At 36.0% G+C, this 24,539-nt stretch overlaps 1 protein-coding gene across 1 annotated transcript in view; it reads left to right on the forward strand.

Moving 5' to 3' along the window:
- Window positions 1-24,539, forward strand: part of sh3kbp1 (SH3-domain kinase binding protein 1) — a 97,879-nt gene that overhangs the window by 9,387 nt on the left and 63,953 nt on the right. Inside the window, exon 2 of the mRNA XM_055150717.1 lies at window positions 12,249-12,406. Within this exon, the coding sequence (XP_055006692.1) occupies window positions 12,249-12,406 (158 nt within the window). The remainder of the gene's footprint in view (window positions 1-12,248; window positions 12,407-24,539) is intronic.

Genomic DNA, 24,539 nt, shown 5'->3' on the forward strand with positions numbered 1-24,539 from the left:
GGATTTGTAGCCCCTCGGCCAAAGTCTCACTCACTGCTGATGGCGAGCCAGGTGCACTGATGCAACCGGTGGAAATACGTTTTGAAAATCTGCCCAGATTTTGAATCCTTATGTTTTATTTCCCTTGAGTCTTCTTACAAAATGTTGTTCTGTCAGTCTGAATGCGGGTTATTGTTGTCATGATACTAAAACTTCAAACTCAATTTCCTTTGTAAAGAAAAGAGCTGATACACAATGCTGATTCCAGTACCAGAGAGATGGTAAAAACACTCTTTCTTTAGCCAATAGAATGTAATTTTCAGTGTTAAATAATAGTACTTTCTTTTATATTACCATGTGGCGTTATATCTGTGTAATCCCTCAGTCGTCCAGGCATGTTTCGTAGTGGTCCATGGGCGTATACGGCTCAAGATCTTTCTAAAGCTATTCGGGAAAGGTTCATTTCTGTCTTGTGAATGTGCCTTTTTTAGTATCAATACCTGCTCAAATGCGTATACATGAGGGTGGGTTGTTATTGTACCCTTGAATGGAGTATGATATGACTGTAGTCCTGTATCTGTTACTGTTTGAGCAGAGCCGTAGGAGCCTGTTGGAGAATGAGCTCCTTGGTCCCTCTATAGTCTAGTCCAATGGATGACTTAGTTTTCTCACATGGACTTGGTCTGGTCTTGTTTAGGCTTTGTCATTGGTTTATACTGAAGTGTGCTGTGCAGCTGTTCGCATCAGCTCCATTTCAGTTCCTGTTCAGACACAAATTTGCTCTTCACGTTTTGGATGTGTGAAATACAAAACCACTGTCGTCTTATTGTCATTGGTTTTAAGAGACAGAACAGTGTGCAAACCCACCACAGACTCAATACAAACAGACTTGTAAAGGGGTTTATTGTAGGGCTGTAGACTTCTGGTTGTTTATTGGATTAATTGGTTGATGATGTCTTAGTAAACCAAAAATGTAATTATTTTATTTAGATTATAAGATTTTTTTATGGGATAACAGCCACAGAAAGGTAGGGAGAGAATAGGCTGAAAAATTAGAAGTGAATCATGAGTTTAATCTGCATTTTATTTTATTTTTTCATGTCCCCGATTGGCTAATCCACCTGGCAATCACACTCATCTGAAAACATGGAGGTTCACCGGTGACCAGACTCACATTTCCTGACTGTAAAAACTGTGTTTTCTGGATCCCAGGCAACGTAATCAGTAAATTTTCGCAGAAATTTTTTGAGGCAAATATTTACCACAATTCGTTAGGTAACCTCTTGTAATCAGCTAAAAGCGCATCTGGAAATATTCTCATACTGGTCAGTAGAATAGTTAATTTGTGCGGATGTGTGTTTAGACCATTTGCACACTATCTTAATTTCGGGAAATCTTAAACTAATCAGTAAACAGACAGTTGCGTGTTGTTGGAGTTTGACCAAAAGACAGCTGCTTTGTTTGCAAATGTTCAGTATCTTCTAACACTCGTATTATTCTGACATGAAGCCGATCTCCAGATGTTTGTTTGTGTTGTGAGCAGAGACTGTAAATATAAACGGATTTAGCTAATCCGTACCTGCGTTCCAAATAGGAAGGGAGCATGGGGGCACTTTTGGCTTCATCGACTCTGGCTTCATTGTGGCTCTTTTCTCTGTATCTGCTGCTGTGAGGCTCATTATTTTGGTCGTAAAATGTACTGTGTATTAACCCGCTCTACATGATCCTACATGATTTTGGTATTTGTTATGTAAATAAATGCCTCCTTCCTATTATAGGACTTCCGGACTCCTATATCTGCTCTGCCTCGATGAGCTTCATTTGACTGGAGCCGAACGCTATGGGTGACGTCACACTACAGGAGATTTTGACAGTTTTAGGCTGCGATTCCCAAGTTCAGGGAGACTGGACCTGACTTTGTGTCTTCATGTGCGGTTTTGCGCTCCTCGTGTGTGGTGTCAGTGTGACTCTGAGCTGCTCTAAAACATCACTGCGATAACAGCCAATAAAACAGAGCATCATGTGCGGAAAGACGGAGTGACGGACACAGACACAAGATACAAACTCTGGAAATAGAGAAAATAACTATTCCTCATCTCTGGTTGTGTTGTAAATGTAAACCTCATCATCTGTTCCACATTATCCATAGAATTTGTTCTCCGCAAATAATGACCCCAGTCCACAAAACAGCGCTGTGAATCAATTTTGAAGCGTTCTTAAAAGTAAAAAGGTGTAAAACATCCCTTGTGTGTCTGTTTACATCTAAGCAGATTAGTGATAGTGACTCTACTTCCTGTGTATTTTATCACCAACTTTGTATGCACTAAAAATCATGCATCTGAAATATTGTACCACATTTCGCAAATAGTAATAACACATTTTTGACCTTCCTGTAGTGTGCAGCGGCCTTTAGTTGACTTTTCATACAGTTTATGGTTGTGAGTGAAACAGCAGGACTCTGCTCTGGTCTCTGAAAGTTTGCAAAGTCCTCATTATAGGGATGGGGCGAGACACAACTTCCACAAAACAAGACGAAATACGAGATTGGGTCGACGAGAACGAGGCAATATGAGTTTTAACATAACTCCTAATATATAAATTTCACAATTCTGTTTCCAATTTTGGCCTCACAATTTTTTTATGTTCTTGATTTAATATTTTTGTTTTCATTTTAGTACTGCTTTTTGGTACTTTTAGAGATATAACTCATCAATATGTAACACTTTTTTTGTCAAATCCAAATGTAAACACTTTAATTTTCTCTTGTGTGCACGATCTTGTGGCAATTTTATCTTGAGATCTTGTGATATGAGATCTTAAACCATTCCTGCCTCATTATATTATACTTACTGACCCAGTGTAGCTGAGTTGTGCCCGGGCCTATTCAGTTTGCAGTGACATTTTCACGGCAGTTAGAGTTCCTGTTTGCAGCACATTTGGCTTTAACTCAGCGTCTCACATTTTAACTTTTAACACCTCTCGCTCTGGTGTCAAGAACCAAGCCACAAGCTGCCTGCTCTGATGCCAGTGTTAGCTTTTAGTGTAACAGTTAGAGTGAGAAGAAATGTAAGGACAAAATTATGATTAATTATATACTTATTAAAAACACAACCTCTTGTTCTTATTATATGGGTTACATGGGCATTTATTATTAATACTGCAGCTGATGACATCTATATTTTCCTTGGGTTTGTGATTCTAACTGAAAGCACTACTCTGTGTGAAGCTCTGTTACTCAAATTAGAATTAACCTGAGCTTTATTTTAACACAGTCTGACCTGAAAGAGCAGATTTGGTTGCAAACACCTAAACAGGACCATGAACACTCGTGTTACTCTTCTGAAAATGTGTTTGAAAATCCATTTTGCATTTATATTCTTGAGTTTTCATACTATAATAATGCATTTTCCACAGTTTTTTGCTAATGTGTGCATTGTGTCACCATGGTAACAGTTGAATATTCCACCAATAGAGATTCATATCGACCACCCCCATTGTTATCTTACTGTAAAGTATCAACACCAGTAGGGGATCGGAAACATATCTATATAGTAGGGATGGGCATTCGATGAAATTTTCTTAATCGATCGTCGGAAGAATTAACGATCGATTATCGATTAATCATTAACGTTTTTATATTAAAATGCTCATCATTATTATTACTATCTGCACTACTAATCTGCATAAATAAATTCAACTTTACGACATATAAACCATAATGACTCTAGAGCCACATCAATCCGTTTGAGATTATAATGTGTTTAATTCAGTTTTGCGCAACTCTCACAGAAACGAAACTTAAAACCGCATCGCTAATTTGCATAAACTCGGCGAAGATAAAACTACAGCTCTTGTGTCGCTGATGCGGTCAACTTCTGTCGGATTAAAAGACATGATTCAGCGGAATACAGGTTAGTGTGACCATATTTGCGTTTGTCAAAACCAGGACACCGTACGGGGGAGGGAGATGGGGACTCGTCATCGACATTGCGCGACTCTCACCTGGTAAAGCTTTTTCCCACTGGACACCGAAACATATGTTCCTGCTTTGTACACTGTGCACATGGACTCACACTTGTCCCGAACGCAACGGAAAGCGTAGAATTTCTTGTACAAATCATCGTTAAATACGCATTTGTGCTTCGGTACGCTGCAGACTGACCGACTGTTTGTGTTTGCTCGCTCCTTCTGAGTGCAGAGAGACACATGTACGGACCCTGTTTGGTCACGCTACGCACAGCAACCTACATTCAGTTTGTCGATTAAAATTAACGTAATCGAGGAAATTCTTAATGATCAATTATCGATTAATCGATTAATCATGCCCATCCCTACTATATAGTGTAGTGTTTAATGTGGTGATACAAAATCGATATTGTGGGCTGCTGTATCGATATATCTCTAAGAGTATTTTTGGGTATATTTTACAAAATTATTTTGTTACAGTGCTACAGTTTTGTTGCTTGAAGAAAACTTTTATATGACACATTTGACATTTTCACTGTATTGATGATTAAAATGTTTGTGTTTCATATTAACTTTGCACAAGAAGTGGTTTAACAAAGACTTTTAGTATCACAGCCATGATTTAGTCTTTATTTTTATTGAACCATATTGAATCGATTTGAAATATATATCATATCAAATCGAAAATGCAATGTATCGAGATATGTATCGTATCGTGGTATGTATCGTATTGGCAACTTCTTAACAATACCCAGCCCTAAACACCAGTACTGCCATTAGATCTGTGTAATATAATGTAAAATGTAATATGTCCTGGTTGGGTTTTATAGTGTTGATTTGTATTAACTTTGACAAATTAAGTAACTAGTGAGTGTCCTTTTAAAGATGCATTGTGTAACATTTTTGATGGAGGGTCTGTCAACTGCTCAGTTCATGAAGATGTTGTTTTACCTGAAATGTTCCACAGTAGAGATTAAACCTATTAAATCAGTTTAGCATTCTAATTCAATTATAGGTAATTTTAAAGCTTAAAAATGTCTTGAAAATCATGCAGTCACCCCTCCAGTCTCCACAGATCTGACCTGTAAAATGGCCTGGCCCAAAGCAATAGCATCTCCATGGTGACAACAAGTGTGAAACCCCCACTAGAAAAGTTGCATAGTGCCCTGCATAAGTATATTAAAATATGACAGATATAATGATTGAATAATTTGCATGTTTATTTTTTTTTCTTTAAATTTATTGCATGTATACAAACAAATTATTATAAACATATGATACATAAAAGAAAACAGACAAACAATACACAATATATACGTGAAATGGGGTAATTACATGATTCACATTGATTTCAGTTTGACTGATTTTGAATTATTTATAAATTGATCACATGTGTAGCTTGTTTATTTCTACTGATTTGACATATTTTTTTAGATTTTATTTGAATTGAAAGATATTAGAATAGGTATTACACAAGATAATAAAACTAAATACCCTTTATAAGCTTAATTCCTACAATACACAAAGAAATTATCAATTGAACAGATTTTTTTAATGTATTACAATATAAATAATAATCAAATAAATAATAATAATATACTGTTTGCATGTTATTCTATTGTGAAAATGATGTTATAAATACGTAATGCTTTGTTCTGTTAATGTGTGATGTGATGTGGTGTATGTGAGAAAGTGTACAGTGTGAATTGTTCTTATTGATTACTATAATTATGTTGCCTTACGTAATTTATTTCTGTAAATGTAGGGACCGCAGATGGAAATTTAGTTATATACTGGTGCTGAACATCTCTGCTGACCTTAATGTCTCTTTTCATTGTGCCTTGAAATACAGACTAGACTAGACTAAAGACTAAAATAAGGTAATAAAGACTATATCAAACCGATGACGTGGTTTCAGAATGATGAGGAAAAAGTCACAGGAAGCTGAACTCGATGCCTAGGTCTTCTCTCCCCCACCATCTCAACCACCATGTTTCAAAGTGAGACTGATGCGATTTGCACGAGAAATGCCACAACAAATCAACTCAGTGCACTCCCCCTCCTCCTCCAGACTGTAACTGTACTGCACTACGCCAGGCCATAGACACCAATGCATCCTCTCCCAGAACCGAGCGAGTGAATACCGCCATATTTCTCACTTTTACAGTGTGAAAAAGAAATATTTATCTAGAGAAGGGGTTTTCAAGCAGTAGTACAAGTGCTCATTTTCAGTTTGAATATTTGTGTCTCGGTTTCATCTTACTGTTCTATGCAACATTGAGCACTTTTTCCCATTAAAAAGATTGTATATTGTGCTTTAAATTGCTAATCTCTATGGCAACCGTCCAAATTCTTTATCATTTTGAAACTCATGGATTCAATTGTGCAAATCTGGTTTAGTCCTAGTCTGGTCCTTGAATAGTCCTTTTTTTTTTAGACCTGGTTTGCCTTTTTCTTTTTTTCTTAAATGTCGCTTTGTGTTTTTTGTGATTTGAAATTATTTGTTATGGTTTGATCAGAGATTAAATTAATTTGACTCTTGTAGCTATTTTTAAAACACACGAGTGAATCGTCGTCAGATTTTTCTTATTCTGATGTGGAATTGTCTTTACCCACTGGAAGTAATTTAACTTGAAAAATAAAAGATTAAAGATGAAACGCTAAATCTTCTTATTCTGAGCTGACAGATATTTGTGCTGGAAATAACAGGAAATATATGAAACGTTTAAAAATATCTGGACGCTCACACATGTTGAGAATATGTTATCTAAAACCATTTAATCAAACCAAGGCCATATCTGGATTCAAGTTATTTCAACAAATAAGTGTAGTCTTAAGCCAGAATCCTCTGTTTGAACTGGCTGAAATGGTAGCTTGTAAAAAAAACCAAAAAAAAAGCAAAAACATTTTACTGTGGTCCAAAGCAAGAAAAACAATTTGACGAAGGCTTTTTGCCAAAACATAAAAAAACACAGAAACACATTTGGACATCAGCCATCTGAGTACACTGTGTTTTTTCACTTTTAGTTTGTAAGAAGCGACAGTAGCTTGTTTGCCCACTGATCTGAAGATTTGAGGTTCGAATCTCACTCTCGACATAAAGATTGTTGGTTGAATGGTCTGATCCACTGACCCACAGGTTGGCGGTGCGATTCCAGCTCCCACAGATCAAGCCACTTAACCCCCCTCGCTCCCAGTGTCTCCATACACTTTTGTATGAATGTGTGTGTGAATGGGCGAGTGGTCCCATGCGAGTGGTTGATGTAAAGCGCTTTGAGTTAACCTCATTCATCAACTGGTTTCACTTCATAGAAACCGTCTGACCTCGCAGTGTTATAATTAGTTCGCTCGATGGTAGGCAGGTACTTTTTTTATTTAACCAGTCGCTGCTATTTGGTTGTGACGTACGTACGTAATGCACCGCTAACAGGGCTAACTGGTATATTAAGCTTTTCCCGAATCCTGTTGGAAGAAGAGCAATAACGTCTTTCCCCTTGATAAAATTCACCAAACATTCTCTTTGTTCCGGCTTTAAATCCTCGATCTCGGGAATCGTTGCCAACATAGAATGTATGGCTCTTCGCTGATTGGCTGGTACCCGAACTCACAATTTTGGGAGTTTTGTAAACTGTCTACTGTATTCTGATTCCTGACCTAGTCGCCGGAGAGAAATTAAATTGACTGCCTTGAAGGTGGAAAAGTGTTACATAAAAATTACGGATTGGCAGATATGCATTTTTTCTTGGTTGATGCCGATTGTTTCGAATCCAAAGGAATTGATGGCCAATAAACTCTGCCAATATTTGCAGGGCAATGTAGTGCTGATTTAGATAATTTTCGCCAAATTAGCAAATAAAAATTTAGTACAAACTCATCCACAGCCTTCTTTTACTACAAACTGTGTAGAGCATTGTTTCCCAAATACTGGGTCGCGACCTTCAGGTGGGTCGCAAAAGATTTTTTTTGAGTTGCCTTGTTACAATCTTTACATAGGTACAAATAGGTGACTTACGGATCCCTTTTATTTGCCGTTTAATTGTTTTACATAATTTAAAACTTGAGTAATACTAATTGTTCAGGCACGATCACTCAGTCAACAATGAAATATCCTCATTAATGTTCAGAAATTTATTTTGTGATTTACGAATAATGTCTATTGACTTGGGTCGCCGAGATTTGTGACTTTTAAAATATGGGTCCCCAGAAAAAAAGTTTAGGAAACACTGGTGTAGAGTCCAGTGTAGTCAGTATAGTTTTGCTGGACCATCTTTGGACTAAAATATTCAAATAAAACTTTATGCATTTATTTTTCATGCATATTTAGGCTGCTGGTTGGTCCAAACAAAATACTGGCTTCTTCTGGAGATAAAATAAGATAAAATATATCTCATCTGAACACACTAATTACAGATTACATTAACTAATAAACCAGTCAAAACTCTTAAACATGTTGTCATACTTAAATACTTTTCAGTACAGTCATCTCCAGCAGTCTTTATCACATCCTCTCCATCTGTACTGGAGCGTTGACTCTGCTTGCTCAGCTGGTTCATATTTTAAGGCCTTCCAGCGTGTTTCCAGTGAAGCCCTAATACCAGATTAACTGCGTGTGCGTCTTAACTAAGCGTGAGATGGAGGACGGAGAAGATGGAGTGTGCGATGACCTTGGGGGAGATGGTATATATGACATTGATACACAAGGAAGATAGATACAAGTAAGGAGTTTTATAAGAAGCAGTGTCGTCAAACTCGATTTCGATACTAAGGAATAGGAAAATACGCAACACCGATACCACAGTGATAATTAAAACACTCTACATTAAAGGTGCACTGTGTAACTTTTCTGGTGGAGGGTCCGTCAAATGCTTTTCTTCATGGAGATGTTATTGCTTTGTCTGAAATGTTTCGCAGTGAGATATTGAATGTTTCTATCTTCATGGAAACCAAACCAGAACAGTTTTTCTAGATATTTTGGAGCTATAAAACGCCTGCAGTTGAATAAATGTAAGGCGGAGCTGTTTAAAGTCATACTGAGGAACATTCCAGGCAGGGTCCAGAGTTAAGATCCAATATTAATTCTAAAGCTGTTCAGGAAAGCTTAATTTCTGTCCTCTGAATGTGACTTTTTGAGTATTGATACTTGCTCAGATGAGTATTTAGTTTCAGGACTAGTTTTGTTATCGGTTCGTATCTGATTTTGAACATTTTTTTTTCAGCTGTAATAGGAATAGGAATGTAACAACAACCGAAATATTGTGATTTCGTATCCTCAAAGTTCTCACTATAATATCGTGGACCATCACATAACTCTTAATTTAAATTTCTTTGCTTAAATTAAGAGTTATGGTGCAGCAATAGTTAAAAAAAAAGACGAAGGAACTACATAGACCATGATCCTTTGCGCCATTCCAGTGTAGACTACAATCTTCTTGTAGTCTAATAACAGTTCTGAGCACTTTTAAGTAGAATATTAGCCTCCACAAAATATTGCAATAAATATCGTACTGTGAGATGTATATCGTGAAAATATTGTACTTAGAGATTTGGATATTCTTACATCCCTAATCGTGAACCTCCCTTCCATATCATGAATTTTCCATGATGTCGAAATAAATATTGTACCATGAGGTTCATACCGTGACGATATCGTATCGTGAGACTTGAATATCGTTTACACCCCTAAATAAGAAGCAAAGATATTTAAATGCAATAGTTGAAGATTACTCGGTGATAACATTGCATTTGTAGTGTTGCATAAATTGATCAAAATGTTTAGTTTTTGTTCGAATACAAAATGCAGTTACATCATTTTAAGGAATTTTTCTGTCCTTCTGGTTTATTCAACTAAATGTGCGTAGGCTTCAATCAAGTTAATGCATTTGATTCATCTTTATATTTCATTATCTTGCTTTAGAAATTAGAAATGCCTTTGCTGTTTTTAGACTGGTGGCCAAAAAACTCATTACTTTATCATTGCCAGAGTTTCTTTGCTTCAAATGATGTTGTCTTTGCAAGAATGTAGCTATACTTGACTGTAGTTATTGCAATCATTAAATGCACTACCATGGAGATGTTGCTTGCCGTGGAATGTTCCACAGTATGGCATTAAACATATCTATCTCCATGAAGATAAATGATAAGTGATGTGACCAGTCCAAGTTACAAGTCATTTTGAATTATTTTACCATTTATATTTTTGTTTTTGTTTTGTTATCTTTAAGTCTAAGCCATAATCCATGTATTTCAAAGTATTTAGCAATAAAAACTCGCAGGTTTTAATGCTCACTATGCAACATTCCAGTCAGTAGCATCTCCATGGAAACAAGCAAGTGGTGAACCAAGGTGCATCCTGCGTCAAAAAAAAAATTTAAAAAAATGTTATTGTAAATTGCAAATCGCACCTTGAACTTCACAATCACATTACCTTTTTAAAATGTGTGACCAAAAGGAACAAAAACAGCACTTTCAAAATTGTCTTCAGTAAACTTCAAATTGAAAAACTTGAAAAAACCAAAACAACAGACTCACTTGACAAACTTAGTCCCTTCTGTTACTTCACAATCATCGACTTCTCTTCATAACAGAAAGTCCCTTTGTTGTTCTCTTTCTTACTACTGTCTTCCACAAGAACAGAAACTTCAGAGATCTTTTTGTCATTTGTTGTTTTGTCTCATGAAAGTCTGTTATAAAACATCCTTTTTAATATAAAATTTAAGAGCTTTCTGCAGAAGAGGCCTATGTCAACCTTGTGATTGCCCAATGCATCATTTGAACACAGTGGGTTTTTCACAGCAAAATCAATACCGCCATTTATTAAACATTTTTTCTTTCATTACCCTTTATAAATTATGCAGGATACAATTTACGCTTTTGGGAAGTTGCCATTGATTTCGGAGTCATTGCGGCTTCCCTGGAAATTTCAAAGCGAGATTAAACCTTGGTCTGTGCTTTTATACACTCTAAGGAAAGAGACAAGTTGCGTCTGTGCAAATGTGTCATGTGATGTTTGTGTTGATAGAGGGGTAGGAGAAGTAAAAGAAGAAATATTAGCATACTCTGATTTGAAGTTTAAAGGTCCTATATTACAAGAATTGACCCTTTTCAGCTTTAAGTCACGTTGTATTATTCATACTTCATCAAAAACATACCTGGAGTTGTGTTCTGTTTCATTCACACGTTTGAGTAACACTTTATTATTAGACTGTCTACATCTCCAAAGCTCAAAATGCTCTGTTCCACCTTGTGATGTCATGTAGTGGTAGTTTTCAAGGTAACAGCTCCTTTTACCTTTTGTTCAGTAAACATTGGCAACTCCAGGACAGAAATTATCAAAATTATCCAGTGTATGGAGTAGTAACAATAACTAAAATATTGTGATATTGTATCGTCAAAGTTCTCACAATAATATCGTAGACCATCACAATATATCGAATTACAAGTCTCTTTGCTTAAATTAAGAGTTATGGTGCAGGAGTAGCTAAAAAAAAAAACTGAATTAAGTACATAGACCATGATCCTTTGCTCCATTTCAGTGTAGACTACAAGAAGAAATAACAGTTCTAAGCACTTTTAAGTCTTAGTTCTTTGGATTAAATCTTGTCAAGGCATTTTAAGAGGAAAAAGTAACAAATTAACAGTTTTGTTAGCCTCCACAAAATATCGCAATAAATATCGTACCGTGATATGTATATTGTGAAAATATTGTACGGAAAGATTTGGATATCGTTACACCCCTATTCGTGAGCCTCCCCACCAGATCCATGATATCGTTATCTTGAGGTTCGTATCGTGAGTTTCATACCGTGACAGTATCGTATCGTGAGACTTTGATATCGTTACACCCCTAGTATGGAGTTTAAAAACACAAAGGAGCACTTTCTGTTTTGCCAGATGACATCGCAAGGTGGAACAGAGAGTTTTTTGTTTGAGCTCATCCTAAATATGCATAGTTTGTGTGTGAATGAAACAAAACACAACTCCAGGTATGTTTGCGATGAGGAAACAACATTATAACATAGATCAGAAAATTGTGTAATATAGGTTTTTAACATAACTTTCTCTTTGTGTATTTTTCTGTGAATCTCATATTAGTTTATGGGTCATATTTCAGTCCTGTCTTAAATGTTGAAATATTTAAAATGTGTACCTTATATTGAAACTTATTTTGAAAACATAGTACATCAAAATTGCAAGATATTTACCACAAAAATTTATTTCATTTTCTTTTCTTTTTCTTTTTTTGCTGGTATAAGACTGTGTCTGTCTTTGCTGTAACGTCCCTTTCTCTTTCTGTTTTGTCATAGTGGAAGCCGTGGTGGAGTTCGAGTATGAGGCCCAGCAGGACGACGAGCTGAGTCTGAGTGTGGGCGCCATCATCGTGAACATCCGCAAAGACGATGGCGGCTGGTGGGAGGGCGAGCTCCACGGACGCAGGGGGCTGTTTCCGGACAACTTTGTACGGGTCAGTAACCACACATATATGCACCTTTTATACGCTCACTTATGGTTAAAGGTCCTATATTACGCACAATTGACTCTTGTGAGCTTTAAGCCATGTTTGAATGTTGTTACTTCATCAAAAACAAACCTGGAGTTGTGTTTTGTTTCATTCACACATGTTTGAGTAACACTTTATTATTAGTCTGTTTATATCTCCAAAGCTCAAAATGCTTCATTCCACTTTTGCGCTAGGTTTCAACTTAACAGCTGCCTTTTACATTTTGTTCTGTAGAGACAGGTAAGTCGAGGGCTGGGACTATCCAAATGATTCTAGTGAAGGTGTATGGAGTTTTGAAACACAGTGGAGCACGTCCTGTATTGTCACATCACAAGGTGAAACAAAGAGAATAAATCAGCCTGAATATTAGTGTTATAGTCAAGACCACACTAATCGAGACCAAGACCAGTCCGAGACCACAGGGTCCTGAGACCAGGACAAGACCAAGACCCTGAGGGTTGAGACCAAGACAAGACTGAGACTTTTAAAGGTCGACACCGAGCCAAGACCGAGACCAATGCCCATCAAGACCAAATCGAGGCCATCTTTGCAATTTTCGATTTTCGATAAATCTATCTCCATTTTATCACTTGTCGAGTGTCAGACCTTGAGACCGAGATGAGATCAAGTCCTAGTGCCTTCAAGACTGAGACAAGACCAAGTCCAAACATGGTCAAGTTCGAGACAAGACCAAGTCTGCAAAAAAATCGAGGCCAAGATCGGTCTCGAGTACTACGACTCTACTAAATAGGCAGGATTTTTGTGATAAATGTTTGTGAATGAAACAAAACACAACTCAGATATGTTTGTCAGGAGCAAACAACATTATGGATCAGAAAATGTCGTAATATGGGCCCTTTAAGAGTTTTAGAGGCAGAAGTCTGAGGATTTCTGTGCGTCATTGTGGTAGACCCTAGTTACAGTGCAAGTTTTTTCCATATTTTTGAGCAATAAAAACAGCAGTTACGAACACCAACTAAGAAATAAATGCAAAACCTTTAAAAGCCCTGTAACTGATTATCACTGCTTTAAAAATGTGAAAAACAAAACTAGTTAATTCGAAACAGTTTGTAGTGGTCCAAAGTTATTCCTCACTTACTTGCATAAATTGAGAGCATCCTAATTATTCTCGGAGATGAGTTTATAAGTGCTTTTCACCACTTTCAGAGACCAGAGTGGAGTTTTGCAGTGACGATAAAACTAACAACGATGAGCATGATTTATTTTCTGTTTATCGAACAACAAAACGTTTTATAATTAGATGCAGACAGCACGCAGCAGACATATGTTGACCTCAGAGCTGCTTACACCATATATCTGTACTGGGGCAAAAACTGGGTAGAGGACCTTCACGCTACAAAAACAAGATACAGACTGGATAGACCAGGTGTTAGTAATAGTGTGACTTAAATGGGACTTCATTCGAGATGTCGGTTGATTTGAGGTTTTCTTCACAAACCAAAGGAAACAGGCCTGACCACACACACACACACACACACACACAGCAGTGCATCTGCATTAACGTCCACTGTGCCAAAATAGAAAAGTCCCTACTCGCTGTACTTACTTTTTGTGTTGCTATAACTCTGCAGCAAATGTATTTTTTACTCCATTAAAGACACTTTTTTATTATCATTTCAAGGAGCATTGTGTAACTTTTCTGGTAGAAGGTCTGCTTTTCTCCAGAGACACATGATTGCTTTATTTGTAACGTTTCACAGTCTGGTATTAAACCTTTCTATCTTCATGGAGACCAAACCAGACCAAGTTACAAGTCAGATCTGTGGAGTGGCGACCCTGCTCACAGTCAGAATGCATGTTTTCTAGGTATTTTTGAGCTATAAAACCACCTGTAATTGAATAAATGTAAGGTGTTTAATGTCATACTGTGGAACATCCCAGGCAGAGCAATGGACATATCCATAGAAACAAGCAGGTGACGGACCCCCCTAACCAAAAAGTTACACAGTGTGCCTTTAAGTAACAAAACTTTATCTAAAAAAAACAAAAAAATCAAGATTTAAACAAGACAAAATGTAATTAATACATCTTTTGGTAACACTTTATTTTATGGTACACATCTAATTAACATAGTTGTAAATGGTTTATTTGTCATTTATTAGTATTTATTCAGCCCTTATTAATGTCTAATTCCCCATAAGCTTATTCTGCTATTAGACATAGACATTTACAAACACTTTCCTGCTCTAAAAACGTTTTGGTAATAAGGGTGTTGTTAAGGACAAGAAATGTAGTTTTAACTTTTTTGCACCAAAAGCCTATTACAATCATAATTCATGGACAATAATGGCCTAGTATCATATAAATAAGCAGTAATAAGGAGTGTATTAATAGGAAAGTGTTTGTAAATGTCTAACTAATAGGAGAAGAAGCTTTTTGGGAGCTGGACATTAATAAGGGCTGAATAAATACTAATTAATGACAAATTAACCATTTACAACTATGCTAATTAGTGCATAGTTAGATGTTAATAAGTATACCCTAAAATAAAGTGTTACCCATCTTTTATAATATTTTGAGGTGCTCTATTGTGCAACTTTTCTGGTGGAGGGTCTGTCACTTGCTTGTCTATTGCAGTGTTCAAGGATAAATATGTTTCTTATAGTTAAAGTGGTCACCTCTCCAAAGATCTGACCTATAACTTGGCATAGAGACATCCCCTGTTTGTCTCCATGGAGATAGACGTGTTTAATGCCATACTGGAGAAATTATGTCATTGCTCTGCCACAGTATGACCTTAAACAGCCCTTTTTTATATATAGATTCAATTACAGGTGTTTGTATAGCTCAAAAATACCCAGAAAAATAGGCACTCTGACTGTGAGCGGGGTCACCTCTCCGCAGATATGACCTGTAACTTGGTCTGGTTTGGTCTCCGTTAAGAATAAAAGGTTTAACACCATACTATTGAAACATTCCAGACAAAGCAATAACATCTCCATGAAGAAAATCATTTGAAAAGAAAAGCAGAAATGTGACACAGTGCACCTTTCAAAAGTAGACACTAACACCTCTGAAATACAATAACTTCCTCATCTAACATTTCTATATATGTATACATTTTCTGAACAGCAGTTTTGATACACTTCTCAACCCTTTTTTTGCTTTTGCGCAAGTTAATTTAAATCTGTGGTTCGCCGGAGTCTGCATTTGTTTAATCAGAACCACATAAACATCATGACCACATTAGTCACTGTGGATGACATCATGAAAAGTCGACAGGAACTCACACTTGATCAGCCGTGTGTGTCGCAGGGACTTCCTTTTCATAAGCAACTCTAAATGCCATGACCTTCTATTGTCTATTTCCTGCTCATATCTATTTAAAGACTTTAGTTGATTATTAGACAGATGTGTTTTTCACTACTAGAAGTATCATTAAGTAGAGATGTTGATGTTTTTGCAGCTTTGCTTGAAGGTTGTAGGTTAGATTCCTGTTTGGATCTACCCCAGTTTGTGTTGAAGTCTGTACATTTCTTTAACTGAAAGTAGCTCTAATCTGGTAATTTGTTGGTTAGCCTACAGGATGCAATCAGCTCAGTGAGGTGAATTAGGAACCTTAAAAAGATAAACATGTACAAATTGAATGTTTGTGTATCCAAAAATGCTGGGGTAATTTTCACTTTTAGAATGATTGAACAAAAAGGCTCATATTGTGCTATTTTCTGATTGATGTTGCAGTGTTGTTTCCTCATCACAATCATGCCTGGAGTTGCATTTTGTTTCAATCACACATGTTTAACACACAAACCTGCATATTTAGTCTCTCAAACAGAAAACACTCTGATCCACCTTGTGTACAGGAAGTGCTCCACTGTGTTTTTAAGCTCCAAACACCTTCACTAGAATTATTTGGGTAATTTCAGCCCTGGAATTGCCAGTCTCTCTTAAACTAAAATGAAAAAGGTAGCTGTTCAACTTGAAAACTACCATTTCATGACATCACAAGGTGGAACAGAGCATTTTGAGCTTTAGAGATGTACACAGACTAATAATAAAGTTACTCAAACATGTGTGAATGCAACAAAACACAACTCCAGGTTTGTTTTTGAGAAGGTAACAACATTATAACATGGCTGAAAGTAAGTAAGTAAGTTGTTTTTTTTTATAGCACTTTTCACAGACATGTCACAAAGACTCTTTACAGATTAATTCACTCCACACTCAGTAGTGATAAAACTGACGCAGACTGATGGAAGCTGCGACTTTCTTACGAGGCAATGTGGGTGAAATGCCTTGCCTAAGGACACAACAATAGTTTTTGCCACTGGCGCCTCACTGTGGCACCTGATTTACTGATTTACCAACCAGGCCTGGCCCTGCTGAGCCTCTGAGATCTGACGGGATCAGGTTTTGCAAGTCAGTATGGCCCCAAGTCAGTTTTTTTTTTCTGTAATATAAGACCTTTAAAGCTAACATATCACAGAATCGTGGCCACATATTTTCACTCATTTACAAACTGCTACTGAACTACTGTTAAAAGGCCTCCGCAGTTTTTCGTCTATGATTGGTGGAGTTTGAATCACATGACTTTAATCCAATTCAGACGATGCAATATCCTCCTTAAACCAGCTAATCCAGACTCATGTGATGTGAACTTTGCTCTGTAAATGCAAAGTGAGAAGAATGAGGATTACGCAGTGAGTTTTGCTTTTGCAGTTTCCAAAATGTCACAACAGGTCACTTCGGGGTGAGACCTTTACCAACAGGATATGGTAAATCGTGTAATGTACATGTGGCGATCGACATTAGAGATGAACGCAAGCAGTATGCAAAGGAGAGCTGGAGTTGTTACAAGTATAAATATTTTTTAATTCCTGTCAGCAAATAGGACAGGTAATAAAGTGTATCTAAATACAGTTACAGTTACACGCATGTTCCAACGTCAAATGTGTTTCCTCTGTATTCTAATATTTCAGGATACAGTAAATTGTGTAATGCGACTATGCAAAGCTGTATGCAAAAGAGAAGTGGTCTTTTTTTCAACTGTAAAATTTCAGTTTTTTTCTAGTTAGTATGTGATCAGATTTGCAATTATTTTAAGTTCATTTAAACTTCTTCAGAAACGGTAAACATTGGAGAATACTGGAGTAACTTTAGATCATTTAAAATGCCGCATTGTACTTGTGTTTGCTTTATAATTATAATCTATGACACCGGTGGAATTCTGACATTTTAAGTGAAAAAAAGGACTCCACAACACTCCTGAATCCTACGTGTACCGCCGATTAAGAAGATAAAATTGCAGATGAAGTAACAGAGCAGTGGGCGTGCGCCGGTGGCAGTGAAACTCGAGGTTGAAAATAAGTGATTAAATATTACTCAAACATGCTCCAAATACAACTCTGAGAGGGTAAACGAGAAGTACAACATGGTTAAACGCTCTGAAAAGTCAATGTTGCATAATAGGTCTGCTTTAATAAAAAATAGTCACATGCATTTGCCGTGGTGTAACGTAACAACGTACAATACTTAAGGACTATTTTAGGTATTTGTACTTTACTCAAGCACATTTTACAGCGATACTTTTTACTTTTACTTCACTATATTTGAGAACATGTGTCTGTAGTTTCTAATCCACTGCATTTAGTTCCGAGCTGAAAAGTAAAAAGTACTTTTCTTTGTGGTGTGAGACCTGCTGAAATAGCTGAGGCTTTTTTTTAGCACATTTCATTTGAGCTTTCGTCCCAACTTTGAGCCAAATAAATACACAAAAGCTGCTTGAAAAATTAAGAAATTAATTGAAAATAAAACTCTTTGTCAAAATCACTACATTTCATCCTTTAATTGTTCTAAACATATCTGCAAAATACTTTTACTTTTTACTCTTTTTTACTTTTTTAAACGGTTACTTTAATACTTTTACTTAAGCAGATTGTTTCATGTGATACTTTACTATTACTTTTACTTTTTGCCCCTGTAACTGTACTTTTTCTTAAGTAACAGCATTGAATATTTCCTCCACCACTGTGTATTTGAGAGACCTCAGCACACAAACAGCAGTTAGTACTTTGGTCTTAATGTGTGGCCAAATTGACTGAGAATTAATGGGGATTGTGTAAGATTTTGGACTGAGCAAAGACGTGCACTGTTCCGATCAAATAAACAAATAAATAACTCTTCTCTCAGATGTAAATGCGTCTTAATGTTTTCAAAATGTGCACTCTGAACTGAACTCTTTGATTTAAACATATCACTATTCTGTCATTTTTATTTCAGTATTGTGCAGTCTTAGTTTGCAGACATCACTTGACCTCATGTGGAAAGTGTCTGTTTTATTTAGTTAAAAATGTTGGTGGATTGGACATCGGCTTCCAAGATATCAGTTCAACCGGTCTATAAATTGGTGTAATAAGACAATTTACTGGCCCAAAATGTCTCATAATATTAAACTTGTGTCATGGTGTTAATTTTCATTGAGTTATTTTATTATTTTTACCGGTTTTATTTTATAGCTGTGTGTATTTTGAGTTTTACTTCCTGTTGTATTGATTGTTTGTCCCAGTGTGTCTCACTTGTGTCTCGTTCCTCTCTGTGCATATACGTATACTGTCTGTGTTTTCTTCTGCCCTTTGTTGGTTCGTTGTCAGTGTCACTTCTGTTTGGATCTTTGTGTTGACTTGTTCCTCTGATTCTGAGTTTTAATTAAACAACTTTGCAAGCCCAGTCCTGCATTTTGGGTCCTTTCCGCTCTAAACGTGACAACTTGTATTTTTCCGAAAGCTGTTCTAGTTACTTTAAATCATAAATAATACATCTGGATAATTTTTTACCATTTGCCATTTGTGTTTAAAGGAAATATATTACATCTTTGAGTACTGACAGATATTTAAAGGTGCATTGTGTAACTTTTCTGGTGGAGGGTGCGTCAAATACTTTTCTCCATGAAGATGTTGCTGCTTTGCCTGGAATGTTTCACAGAATGGCATTACATTTTTCTATCATCATGGAGACTAAACCAGACCAAGTTACAGGTCAGATCTGTAGAGATGCAAACCCGCTCACAGTCAGAATGCCTGATTCTCTAGGTATTTTTGAGCTATAAATCCACATGTAATTGAATAAATTAAATACAAAAAATTAAAGTGAAGTGGAGCTGAGGTGGGATCAAGTCGTTTTGCAAGTCTCAAATAAGTCTCAAGTACCAAGTCAAATACAGACAAGTCCAAGTCAAGTCTCGAGTCACTGGTCCATAAGTCTAAGTCAAGTCCAAGTCGTCTGCTTTGAGCGTCAAGTTATTTCAAGTCTTTAAACCTTAGATTTAGATTAGATTTAAAATCCTTAGATTTTTGCAATTTATATGAATTTTAAGATAAATTGTACTTAAAAAGTCATGATATTTTTATATATGAGTATTTATATAAGGAAGAAATGTAGAAACGCAAATTTTTCCTTTTTAATTGTCTTGACAAGAGTGAGAATTATTCCAGTCAGAACAGAAAGAGTTAAGATTTAAGAGTGCTTAATAACAGTTAATTTGTCAACTAGTCTAAGCATCAAGTCTTCTTATGTAACAGGGCTCAAGTCTGAGTCAAGTCCCAAGTCACTGACCTTCAAGTCCAAGTCGAGTCCCAAGTCTTTGTCCATTTTATCAAGTCAAGTCTCAAGTCCTAAAAATAGTGACTCAAGTCTGACTCGAGTCTAAGTCATGACTTACAAGTTCCCATCTCTGTACTGTGGAACATTCCAGGCAGAACAATGACATATCCATAGAATTCTCAACCAGAAAAGTTACACAGTGCACCTTTAAATCCAGAAATTGGTATCGGAACAGAAAAAGCTGCAGTACATCCCTAATTTCTGTATGCAGAGGATGTCTTTACAGTCTGTATTTTGAGTTGATTGTCAGTACTAATATTGCACCATTTGCTTGTTTTTTATTGTTTATAATGGGAACAAGCGAGTATTTAAACTGAGCAACTTTTATTTCAAAAAGGAAGTGTTCAGCCCACAATACACTACTTTCACACTGACAGAGAAATGAGCGCTTCTCCTATCACTGTACTGATCTATGATATTGTCTCAAATGTGCACACCAATACAGTGAGAGATGGAATCATAGTTTGGTGGTCAGTGTTTATCGTGGGCACTTTTTCTTTGTACTAACAGGGAACTTTTCTTATTTTTCCTGTAGTATTTTACTTTTTCTGTCATTTTAGTTGCTGAAGGTTGAATAAAAAACTTCACTATAGATACAAAATAACAAAAGCTGTTTCATTCTGCTATCTAGTTATTGCAGCAAATGTTTTCAGCAACATTGTACATTTCAGTTTTTTTTCATAGTCTTATTTTAAAGGCAATGTATCTGATTTTTACTGTCTTATAAACATTAAAAACAGAACTACTTCATTTTAACTGGTTTGAAGTTGTCCAAAGTTATTCCTCACTACGCATTCAGAGCATCTTAATTATTCACCACAGGTTTATAAACGCTTTTCACAACTTTCAGAGACCAGAGAGGAGTAAAGCTATAACAGCAGCTAGCATGCTACCACACTTCCTGATTATTCAACAATACAATATTTTGTAATTAGATGCAGACAGAACTCAATGGCCTTAGTTTGACCTCAAGAGCTGATTATATAATACGTCTGTACTGGGGCAAGACAAAATTTGCTCTAATGCAATTGGGTACAGAACCTTTAATGGTGCATTGTGTAATTTTTGTGGTGGAAGGTCTATCAAATGCTTTTCTCTGTGGAGATGTTATTGCTTTGTCCGAAATGTTTCACAGTATGGCATTAAACCCTTCTATCTTCATGTAAATAGGTCAGATCTGCCACTGTTTTATAGGTATTTTTGGGCTATAAAACCACCTGTAATTGAATAAATATAAGGTAGAGCTGTCAAAAAATGACTCCACAACACTTCAGAATCCTGCGTGTATCACCGATTAAGAAGATAAAATTGCAAAATGATGCAAATATAGAGCAGTGGGCGTATGCCGGTGGCAACGAAACCCGAGGTTGAAAATAAGTAATTAGAGATTACTCAAACATGCACGAACCACTCCAAACACAACTCTGAGGGGGTAAACAAGAAGGAGAAACAACTATAACATGATTAAGAGCTGTGAAAAGTAAATTTTGCATAATAGTAGGGATGTGACGATATTCAAATCTCACCGTACAATAATATCACGATATGCATCTCAAGGTACGATATTTATTGCTATATTTTGAAGATGCTAATATAATTGTAGATGGAACACATTTTTGCTTTTAAAATACCATGACAAGATTTTGGTGTGAATTATTTCTGTCATAATCCCAATAATTCAAGTAAAAAACATATATCTTCATGTTGTTTGCACTAAAATGAATCATGGGATATGTAGTTCCCTATGTTTATAAGCTGTTGCTGCTATAAAACCATGCATTTAAGCAAAGAAACTTGTAATTCGATATATTGTGACAGCCCACGTTATTATTGTGAGACTTTTGATGAGACATTATCACGATATTTGAGTTATTGTTACATAATAGGGCTGCTTTAATAATAATAAAAATAAATAAATAAAAAATCACATGCATTTGCAGTGGTGGAAGGTAATGAAGTACAAAAGTACAAGTACAAAACTTTAGTATAATTTTAGGTATCTATGTACTTTACTTAAGGACATTTTACAGTGATACTTTTTAGTTTTACTTCATTATATTTGAGAACGTGTATCTGTACTTTCTACTCCACTACATTTTAGCTTTGAACTGAAAAGTAAAAAGTACTTTACCTGCTGAAATGGCTGAGACTTTTTTTTCTTTTTTAGCACATTTAATTAGAGTTTTCGTTGTTTCGCTGTTTAATGTCATACTGTGGAACATTCCAGGCAGAGCAATGACGTATCTATAGAAACAAGCAGGTGACGGAGTCAAAAGCAAAAGAGTTACATAGTGCATCTTTAAGGTTATTGTGTAAATTACATACATTGGTTTTGAGAATGATTGTTGTTATTGTTGTTATTGTGTTTTTGTGACAGTCCTACCTCCATACACAGTTCACAATGGAGCCAGTGAGAGGTAGACAGGGACCTATTGTGAGTAATGCTGCAGTGTGACAGGGCTTCTCTTATGGGAAGGTTGACATTAAGCCCGTGAATGTACAGGAAGCAGTGGGGGAGGGCAGGTCCGCAAAGGGGAAGTGATGGCATTTAAAACAGGCTTCCCCCGGCCCCATACTGTCAGCTGGAGAGATAACTCACCGATGGGGCTGCTGGAGGTTATTACAATGTTATTTATATAAGAGGGATAGTGCGTGTTTGGGGGCTGAGATAGTTCGATTTGGCTTCGAAGTGGCACTTTAAGAGTTCACTTCCCTGTATGACAAAATTAAAGTATAAAAAATATTGTTATTTTAGTGTAAAGACTGCTCATACCTTTTGTTTTGCATTTATAGCTGTTGTGAAATTGTTCTGCCCCTGCCCCTTACAGCACAAAACAATATCTACTTAAATTAAAATGAATTAAATCAAGAACACTGAGTAGATTCAACTTGACAAGTAAAATTATCTACCAGTGGAATAAAGTGTATTTTTCTTAATTCAAGCAACATTCGATTTAGTTTTTGTTTTTTTTTATTTTAAGTGCAAAGAGTTATTTTTCTTATTTTAAGTGTAGCAAGATGTATTTTCATATTTTAAGTACAAATGAATGAATGAATGTTTATTTGGACAGTAATGCGTAGAACATGCATAGAAAACATAAATACATAGATATAATACAAAAAGTAAATATTTCTTTTCTATAATAATAAACAAAAATCAATGCCATGCAGATTTTACGTGTGTCCGAAAAAGGAGTGGGAGGAGTGGGAAATACAAAAAGTGTTTCCCAAAAAATTTTACTTGTCAAGCAAAATTTACTCAAATCATGATAAAACTTACTTGGCTAGATTTAGTTTTTTGCAGTGTACTCCACATTACAGTTCAGCTCTGTGGAGAGTCGCCCCTATTCACAGAAGGAATTATTGTATTTTTGAGCAATAGAAACTCAGGTAATGAATAAATTCTTTGTGTTTAATATCATACCATGGAACTTTCCAGACAAAACAATAACAACTCCGGAGAGACAAGTAGGTAGCGGACCCTCAACCAGAAAAGTGGCGCAGTGCAGCTTTAAACAAAACATAAATAGGTCTTCTATACAGGTTAATTTTGATGATGATTTCAATTATGATCCCAAGGTAATTTCCTATACCCTCTACATACGATATGAACTGTTGATATCACATAATACAATATTAGATAAACTGATTTCTTTGTTATGTGTTATTTCGTCTTTCTTTTAGTAACTCCTTATCAAGAAATGTCAAGGTTTAGTCCCTATTTAAACATATATTTTCATGTTGATTATGTCTTTATGGAACATTATACACATTTTGAGGTCATTGCTTTACTGTCAGTGCTGTAAATCCTTAGCTATGACAAAAATGCAGAGCTAAATATAACAGACCAAAACAATAGGACATAAAATCTATCACAGATGATGAATGGATGCTTTAAGTGCGTGTAAGACTTTCTCATCAGAGACAATGAGAAGTTAGTGACAATAGAGTAGGAGATAATAGGTATAATCAGTGTTGTTTTTACACTAAATGAGGAAAAGTAAAAATAAACAAATACAAAGTCAGTTAACTATTTTGTATAAATATTAGAATGAAGACTTCAGTGATGGATAAGCCATTTGCCAACACAATTGTAGGAATGAATCATTTTAAACGTCCTACATTAAACAAATTTGACTCTTTAAGCCATGTTATAATGTTATTACCTCATCAAAAACATACCTGGAGTTGTGTTTTGTTTGCGTTTATCATTAATCTGTCTACATTGTCAAAGCTCAAAATGCTCCATTCCACCATCTGATGTCATGAAGCTGTAGTTTTCAGCTACCTTTTTCCTTTTGTTCAGTAGAGATTGGCAATTCCAGGGCTGAAATCAGTCAGTCCAAATGATTCTAGTGAAGGAGTATGGAGGTTAAAAAAAGAAAAAAGACCTAAACCTGCAGGGTTTGTGTGTTAAACATGTGTGAATGAAACAAAAACAACTCCAGGTATGTTTGTGATGAGGAAACAACATTAT

This window comes from Boleophthalmus pectinirostris, unplaced genomic scaffold, assembly GCF_026225935.1.
Source record: "Boleophthalmus pectinirostris isolate CB_2022bp ecotype Guang Dong unplaced genomic scaffold, ASM2622593v1 HiC_scaffold_15, whole genome shotgun sequence".
Lineage (NCBI taxonomy): Eukaryota > Metazoa > Chordata > Actinopteri > Gobiiformes > Gobiidae > Boleophthalmus > Boleophthalmus pectinirostris.